The following is a 9,194-nucleotide window of genomic DNA, read 5'->3' as shown; positions in this document are numbered from 1 at the left end:
CCAACACCTTATAAATTACTATTATTTGATTTAGAGTGGTACATAACAAAAAAAAATAATAATATAGACCAGTTTTGAGGTTGTAGTATTTGTCATTTTTCTTGTGAAAGAATAATAATTTGGAAATAACAGATTTTTGGTGGAATATTGTTGGGTGCAATAATTATCCTTGCTTGATAGAGCGATCAAATCGTGGTGCTTGAGCTGCCTGTGCGGTTTAAAATATTTGAGTTGCACAATTAGCACCAGCTATAGCTTTTGGTAAAGCGGTAAACATTCGGTCCTACAATTGGTATCAGATCCAAGGTCATGGGTTCGATTCCCATTGATTGCAATGAGTGCAATTATTGAGAGGGTGATTGTTGGGTGCAATAATTGTCCTTGTTTGTTAGAGCGATCGAACCGTGGTGCTTGAGCTGTTGTGCGGTTTAAAATATTTGAGTTGCACCATTACCACAAGCTATAGCTTTTGGTAAAGCGGTAAGCACTCGGTCCTACAAATATATAAAAACGTTGGGGCATAAATCAAATGAGAGTTGCGTGAGCGTAATATTGGACTGAACTTTTTTATGATTGCAAATTGTCTATATGTGTCTATATGAGAGAGTTGAAAACTTAAGTATGAGTTTAGTTCATTTAAAGGGAAAATATACGTCTTAACATAAAGATAACAACTTCAAACAAGAAACATCATAAGTTTCATTTTAAATAGACAAGTTCTCAACGATGGTGAAAGATGCGAAGAAGCCAATTGAAACTTAGAAAATACAAGATAAAATAAAATAGAGTAAAACTCGAAGTGTGAATGAGTCAAATAAACAAAATAAGAAGGTCATAAGAAAAAAAATAAGGCATGTATCAAGGAGATAAATCAACATCAAATCCGATGATGAAAAAGAAACATGAAAATCAAATATAACAATGAGTTGCTGAATTTGATCGAAAAAGAAGAAGGAATAATTAAAAATAGTTAAAAAGATGAAAAATATATTGAATGATTCAAAAATCAAGAAAGAAAAAAATTGAAGAAATTAAACCATAATTGTTTGAAATGATAAATAAACCGTGAAATAATATTTGTTATTTAATATGTTGTGGAAAAATTTACGTGTCTACGTTGATTTGCAAATTTACAATCAATATTTATAGTACAATCTCATCCAATACACGTACTTTGCTATTAATTTTAATAAATATGGATGTTATTCATTCTATTGAGGCTTGAATAGCAAGAAGTTAAGGCAATCAGGGTAACGCACACACATGGTGCTAGAATCACATCATATGAATATCTTCAAAGATATGATAAATATTAGATGTTATTTTATTAAGATTGAGATCTATAACAGTTTTTCACTAGTATAAAGAGAGAATAATTTTTCTTTCAACATCCTATTATTATACTATGTATCATTCTTTATGTGAAAAAAATATATGCCATAAATTGATTTTCTATGACTGAAATAAAGTCATACCAAATTAGATTGATTTTAGGTTATGCTTAGATGACTAAATTTCAAATCTATTGATTTTAATTCTATTTGATTGTTTGGATAAATTTAAGATAGATGTCATTTAGACTTCTATGATTTGCTGATCCATGTTGATATAATGATAGTTATGATAGATGTCATTTCAAATCATTCCTCAAATCATATTTTTCCTTCCAAATTGAACTCTTTTGCAGAACCTTAGTTAACTTTATTACATGTTTAATGGATTTCAAAATCAAATCTAGTTGTGTGATTGTATCCATTGTCGTTGCATTGCATTACCATTTAAAAAGAGTCACACTATACGTAGGGATTATAACTAATTGGGTTTGTCAGGACATGAAAATTTGAAATCTAGAAGAATACGAAGGACCATGAAACCGATATCCATTCCGACCCATTTAAACTTAAAATCAGACATACCTTAACCCATCTTTCAAATGTTGCTTCAATTGAATATTTTCGGATCAAATTTTGTGGATTGCATTTTTCGAACCCTCTGTCTGGCTTGTTGATAAAACAATGCAAATAGTTGGAGAGGCATGTGAAAAAAGTCGGGAATTTCTTTTGTCATAGTAAACTGCCTATTTTCATTTTTGTGAAGACAAATCAATATGCTTTTTAGGTTCACAAATAGGACCAATATAGATACATATAAACATTACAAAACAACAATAATCTGTGCTAGATGATACAAAGAATGCATGTGAAATAATAGAAGAACAATTCAAAATAATAAATAAAGAAATCAAACCAGTAATAATGTAATAGTCTTTTGTTTCAAACAAGAAATACGAGAAAAAGAATTTCACATTTCACCTGAAAAGGAAAGAAAAGGAAAGAAAAGTCCTCCTTTTGTCTGTCATATGACTAATAAACAACTGATTGGTGAATTAATCAAAGATTTATTATAATAAACTATATGGTTGGTAGTAGAAATTAATTAACAATACAGATTAACTGACTGCTCTTGGGCTACTGAAACTACAAGAAATCAGCTACACACACATTGCAGCACAGACACGCATCAAAATTGGAGACTAAAATTTCTCTCGAGTGGAACCAGCTCTACAACGGCACTAAAACAATGCTAAAAGACTTCATTCCAAGTTCTTAGATTAATGGAGAAATAAGCCATTGATTGAGTGTTCGTTATTCAACTTAATTTACAACAATCTTTTACACATCGTGAATACAACTGCAAATATCATATATAGCTTCATAATCAATCATGTCACAAAATTCGTGCTTTCAATCTCCGAAATATTTACAAACAAGAAAAATCACAAAAAATACAACATTGTGAGTATGACTGACTCATTTGCAGAGGCTTAAAATTTGGTTAGAATTGATCCCTCCTCCTCAGTGGCTGTTATCTTTGGACCAACCTATGACAAAAAGGAGTTCGTCACTCTTTTTCACATACACCGACCTGGAAGCTATCAAATTGTCCCCTGGAATAAAAGTCTAAAAATGTCTCCACTCACTACAAAAACTTCATATTAAAAGATAGTCTATATTATCCTAAAAGTGAAGTCGATTCGTCGATTAGATAAACCGACAAGTCGGAAAATCGAAAAGAAAAGTTAGTGGAATGAATTGGAATTCATATTTCAATGAATTACATAGACTCACTTTCAATTTTATTTTCTTAATTGTATTATATAATATAATATATTTAACATTTTTAATATCGACATATCTGTTCGTACCACTAAAACGATAAAATTATCAGAACTCAAAACTTCGATTTTTTAGTTTTCTATTTCATCTCAAGTTTTCAACTCATTTGAACTATATATAACGAAAATATGTCATATTTTATTATTTAAATATCAGTTATTTATTTAGTAATAATACATTATTAAATCAACAAATGATTATATTTACTTCAACACAATGCAATTGCAATTCAGAAAAAAAGGGTCGTGGATAGAAAATGATTGGACATTATATTTAATAATGAAATAAAATTATTATAAGCAAAATAGTATAAATAAATATATTATATAAGTTACAAAATTTTGTGACTTAAACAAAACATAAAACTTTTAGGGGTTTGTTTATTTTATTTGAGCTAAAATATCTATGAATAAATTCTCAATATATAATTGTATTGTTACAATGTCAACTAATAATAGAATATAAACTAAAAATCAAACAATATTTTTCTATATCCAAAAAAAAAAAACACACACACAAAATTAACAAAAGCTATTACATAATTTTTTGTATTAGCATAATCCATTTAGATTTGTTTGGTTTATAATTTTATAACCAATCAAAATAATGATGATTGAAAACCGACCTAAACCATCCATGCCGTTTAACGATCGGTCCTATTTGTAAAACACAAAAACCCCTTATTTTTCTCCGGTTGGAACACCCCTAGTTGAATTGAGGAACGAGGACATCATTTTAATTCCCGGTTTGGCCCTGCCTTTCATATGTTATTACCCAGAATGGAAATCCCGTGACAAATTTGAGAGAGAACCGCGTTTCGAGGCTCAAAATTGCTGGGGTCCAACAACGATAAAAATAAAACAGCGATCAAGATCGATGGCTACGAGTGCCAAGAGCAGTTCGATTCTGCCGTTAGCGGCGGGAGATTCTCCAGTGAGGGCGGAGGAGAAGCTCTTTAAAGGATCCGCCATGACTAAGCGTGGTGCTCAAGCTGCCATCTCGTACATGACTTGTGCCGGTACTTTATTTTATTTTATTATTAAAAGACTTGAATTTGTTGGTGTCGAGAGAGGTTTAGAATTCAATTATTTGCGTTTTCGTTCTAAAGTTTTTTTTTTTTTTTGTTCAAGTTTTTTGTTTCAGTGCCTTGAGGGATGATGTCGTTTGGAGTTGTCGTTTATTTTTTTTTTAAAAAAAATTATTGATATTTAATTTGGGCATTTATCGAAATGGTTTAATGGTGATTCTACGGAATTTTGACGTGGGCATCCAACGATTATGAATTTACCGTTGCCATGTCTACACTCATTTATTTGTGATACATAATATCAGATTGAGAACTACTCCAGTTCCGAAGCCCACTAATCCAATTTCCTAGCTCAACTGCTACGGAAACCATGATTTTTTCAGTTTGGGGTGCAGAAGGATGGTAAAAATCCGAACTTTAATCTTTATTGGCGTACTTTGGGCTGATGCTATCACTATGTGCCTGAAGTTGTATATGCTGAGGGATTAACCTTGGAGCTCTCGTCAAAAAAAAAAAAAAACCTTGGAGCTAATGCGCTTGAATGATTATCATAATCATAAATATGAGATCCTTTAGTTGGAATCCACTTACAGCCTAACGAAAATTTTGTCCCACCTAGTATCTGGGCATCTACTCAACTCTTCAATCTCCTCATCAACAGTTACAAAGACATTTGTTGACTTGGTTTTGCAGTGCTCTTGGTAATGTTCAATAAAGCAGCTCTATCTTCTTATGGCTTTCCGTGTGCCAATGTCATCACCCTTTGTCAGGTATCTGAGCAAACCTGATTTTCATTTGTGCACAGCAATGGCTTGTTTAGTTGTGATCTATGTAGCACATATACTTTTTTTTTTCTGAAGTATCGGACACGGATATGAATCCGATACGCTAATACACGTGTCGGATACGACAAAATCCATGTTGTTGACTTTTTGTAAGTTTGGCCAATATGTCTTGGACACGATTAGGATATGCCATGGACACGATGAACATACACTTCTGGATTTTTTTACTTTTTCTTCTTAAATCACCCATATGTACATTGTATATATCTATATATATATCTCCAATTGTATAATTATATATATATGTAATATTTATATATATTTTCATAATTGGTATTTTAGCCGTATTGTGTCTTATATTTCTAAAATTTGTCATGTCGTTGTATCTGTATCGTATTTGATACGATACCCGTACCCATATCCATGCAACATTGGTTGTTATGGAAATCTTTCTTCATAATTTATCTTGGTGTCAGCTGTGAAAGAAGTATTTTGTAGGTTGACCCTTCCAAAGGCTTGTTTCTTTGGTGTTATGGTATAATCTATGACAATCAGCTATCCTTAACTGTTTCATGATTCTCGGCATGCATTGTGGATTCTTTTCTTGTCAATCTTTCTTTATTGTGTCTTGTATTACTCAGTATTCTGTAAATTATTGGTCATCAAATGTAAATTATTGGTCATAAAAAATTGCCTTATAAGATTTCTCACATTTAATGTGCTCAATAATTTATCTACTGCAGATGATAAGTTCTTGCTGTTTCCTTTATGCACTACGACGCTTAAAGATAATTTCCTTTTTCTCAAACGAATCAGTATCCATCAGTGATAGTTCCAAACCATTGGTACCAATGAAGACATTGTTTGACACTTCCCCTCTCGCTTTAACCTATTTGCTTTACATGGTGATAAGTTTTCTCCTTGCTGAGCTTCCATTACTCGTCTGTCGTAAATAGTAAGATTCTTCCTCATAAAAATGAATGGCTCACATGTTTTCTGGATTCCTCTGAAAGTTAGCCACCATGGAATCTGTCCGAGGTGTAAATGTACCCATGTATACAACCTTAAGGAGGACTACTGTTGTGTTTACGATGATAGTTGAGTATATTCTCGTGAAGCAGAAGTACACCATTCATATCCATGGGAGGTAATTGGCCCTTTTATCCTACTGATACTTTTCACAGGGACCTTATTCTTTCGAATTGTCAGCACCTCTGTTTTGGGTTTAGATTGAAGGCTTTTGCTATTCATTTGAATTTGTCAAATTTAATAACTTGTTTAAATGTGATACATATTTTTTTTAATTCTCTCCTTCCACTTTCTTCTTCATGATCTTTTATGGAACTCTTTGAGCGGAAACGTTAAGTAGAGTACAACAATGCTCGAATTTACTTGTTCTGCACGCCTTTGTTTAACAAATGAGTGATTTTCCAGTGTAGCATTGATCGTCCTGGGTGCTTTTATTGCGGGATCCCGGGATTTGTCATTTGACTTCTATGGCTATCTTCTTGTTTTTGTATCCAACATCACCACTGCCATATACCTGGCAACTATAGCTCGCATTGGTAGTACTTCATTTGCTGTCCACATGTCTGCTTTGCATCTTGCTTCTTTTGCCTCCTTGCTGATATTTTGTATACCAGGAAAATCCAGTGGCCTCAATAGTTTTGGTCTCATGTGGTGCAATGGTGGGTATTTTACCACAATATTTTCCCTTTCAGAAATAATTTCCCTTTCAGAAATATTTAAATGTCCACTCTTTCGTTTGAAATATCATGACACTCTTTTTCCAATATAGGAATTTTGTGTGGACCTGTTTTACTTGTGTGGACTCTTTTTCGAGGTGACTTGGAGATGACAATGAATTTTCCAAATTTGTTTTCTCCTGGTTTCCTGGTAATATTTTGCTGCTGACATGAACTTGATTATAAATCACTCTATTCTACCTTTTTTCTTTATGACTCTTTCTCATTTCATTCATAGACAAATTTATATTTTTCAGTTTTCAATCGTCTGATTAAAACTAAACATTAATAATCGTTCTCTGCTGCCAGGTTTGCAGCCAGTTATGGCTGTTACTTCTTCATAATGTTTCACTTGGCCCTTTCATCATGTATTTACCAACTCACTTTCATTTGATTAATGTCCTGAAAAATTCAGAATAAGAATTTGGTTGAACCAATAGTAGAAATCATATGGGCCAACTAATCAATCTCGCACCAATAACTTCAATCCCATTTTGGCTTCAGATTGAACTTTCCTCGAATTATATTCAAATGCATTTGAAAATTAGAGATTCTATAGAGTTGAACGGACCCCCTGAATTGTTACAAGCTAGAGAAGTTGATGTAGTCAGAGTCAGCATCTCTGATTGATTTAGTAAGGATCCTCTCTTCCATATTTTTAAATTCAAACTGTTCTTGGGAGAGAAACCGTTCCAGCTCATTGTTTTGGATAAGCCTGTAATAATCATCATGAGTATGAATAATGAGAAGTGTATATATATAATATATATATATATATATATTTTATCTTTAATAAGCATATTTATTGTGTTCTTGAAATAAAAAAGGATCATAAAGCTCACTCATTGGTAAATTGTTCACGCTGTCAACCCAATTTTAGTGAAAAGGATTATGGGAGGTTTTGCCCTATCTATGTTTGGTCGCAGTTTTATTCTTAGACTTGTTTCTTAGACATTTTAAGATTATTTCTGATGGCAGGCAGTGTTGTTCTTGTCCTGCATACTGGCTTTCTTCCTGAACTATAGTATATTCCTGAACACCACTCTGAATTCAGCCCTCACACAGACGATCTGCGGTAATTTGAAGGTTCGCTCGTAATAATCAATTAATCTATCTTCCTCTCATTTTTTTCTTTTGGGGTTCTCGGATACTGCTCTGATGAATATCTGTGGTGTAATATCTACCTCATTGCAGCAATGACCTGGAAGGGCTAAATGCATAATAGTGGCATTTAGCTTTCGCGTTTTGTACTCGATTCTAACTTTACCTACTGTACTGTTTGTTCAGGATCTTTTTACGATTTCACTTGGGTGGGTAGTTTTTGGTGGGCTGCCATTTGATTTAGTAAGTGCAGTCTCCATCTTGTCACCTTGTTTTGCCTTTAATTTATGATTTGACGATGATTTTCATTACATTTGCAGTTGAATGTTATTGGGCAACTTCTTGGCTTCATCGGCTCGGGACTGTATGCGTATTATAAGCTCATTGGGAAGTGAAATCCTTGAGCTGAGGAGAGTCGATTCTTTTGTAGTTAGGAAGGAAGCAACTACAGCCTACACTACGCTTAATCTATTGTTTTACTTGTAACAATAATAATCCTGGAAAACACAGAAAGCTTCATTCCCTTCTTTCTTGACAAATATATACTCGTTTATTTTTATTTTTATTTTTATTATTAATTAATATACTTTATTGTTGAAATGGAAAATTTAAAAATAAATCCTTTTTCTTTAATTCCCCAAGCATATGTTATATTGGTGAAGAAGGAATAACTGAGTTTGAATTTTTTACTTCATTTGCAATTCTTTTTAAATTAATCGTATGCTGGTGATCATATATCAATATTTGATTTACAGTCTCGACAGTTCCGCTTATATAGTTAGAAGGCATGTTATTGGACAGGATAAAATTGGTTTTGTACCTGATTAAATCGGCTCTGGATCGTCAAGTGATGAATTTGAATGAATCATCATGTGCGATACCACCGGATTTGACTGGTTTATGATTTATCAGAATGTGAGTATAATCTAATCCAAAATCAAAATCGAATTAAATTGGAACGAAATCGGATTTGATTGGATTAAGATTAAATTGGAATCAATTTTTAAAAAATTATTAAATAAAAAAATTAGATTTAAATATCATGTCAATTATTTATTTATTAATTATATATTTATATGTATGTTGTAGTGAATATATTAAAGACCATATCAGATTCAAACGGATGAGATTAAAATGATTTCAGATTGATGGGCCCTATTATTTATATGATATAAATACAAATTATAAAAAAATATATGGGGCTTAATTGGACGGTTGACGATACACGAGGTAAAAGCTGATAAAAATATTTGACCAAATTGGTTTGTATTTTAAAATATTTATTTTTACCAATCGATGGATTAATGTCGGGTCAATGTCGGCCCGGTTTTCTCGAACAAACTACAAAGTACTCCAACCG

At 32.4% G+C, this 9,194-nt stretch overlaps 1 protein-coding gene across 3 annotated transcripts; it reads left to right on the top strand.

The window, feature by feature from the left end:
- The first annotated feature begins 3,889 nt into the window (after positions 1 to 3,889).
- On the top strand, positions 3,890 to 8,423 carry LOC142552374 (UDP-N-acetylglucosamine transporter UGNT1-like). 3 transcript variants are annotated; one of them, XM_075662150.1, is made up of 10 exons: positions 3,892 to 4,194; positions 4,897 to 4,973; positions 5,732 to 5,893; positions 6,002 to 6,135; positions 6,423 to 6,553; positions 6,632 to 6,676; positions 6,787 to 6,884; positions 7,712 to 7,819; positions 8,021 to 8,077; positions 8,155 to 8,420. In XM_075662150.1, exons 1-10 carry the CDS (start codon positions 4,053 to 4,055, stop codon positions 8,227 to 8,229), a joined length of 1,029 nt encoding a protein of 342 aa, XP_075518265.1. In that variant the 5' UTR covers positions 3,892 to 4,052; the 3' UTR covers positions 8,230 to 8,420. The 3 variants fall into 3 exon arrangements, with proteins under 3 accessions (XP_075518264.1, XP_075518266.1, XP_075518265.1); XM_075662149.1 differs by having other exon boundaries at positions 3,890 to 4,194; positions 6,423 to 6,676; positions 8,155 to 8,423; XM_075662151.1 differs by lacking the exon at positions 6,423 to 6,553 and having other exon boundaries at positions 3,891 to 4,194; positions 6,642 to 6,676; positions 8,155 to 8,422.
- The last annotated feature ends 771 nt before the right edge of the window (positions 8,424 to 9,194 follow it).

Source organism: Primulina tabacum, chromosome 7 (assembly GCF_025594145.1).
Source record: "Primulina tabacum isolate GXHZ01 chromosome 7, ASM2559414v2, whole genome shotgun sequence".
Classification (NCBI taxonomy): domain Eukaryota; kingdom Viridiplantae; phylum Streptophyta; class Magnoliopsida; order Lamiales; family Gesneriaceae; genus Primulina; species Primulina tabacum.
Note: the sequence above shows the minus strand (reverse complement) of the source record. Positions and strands in the feature narration are given on the sequence as shown.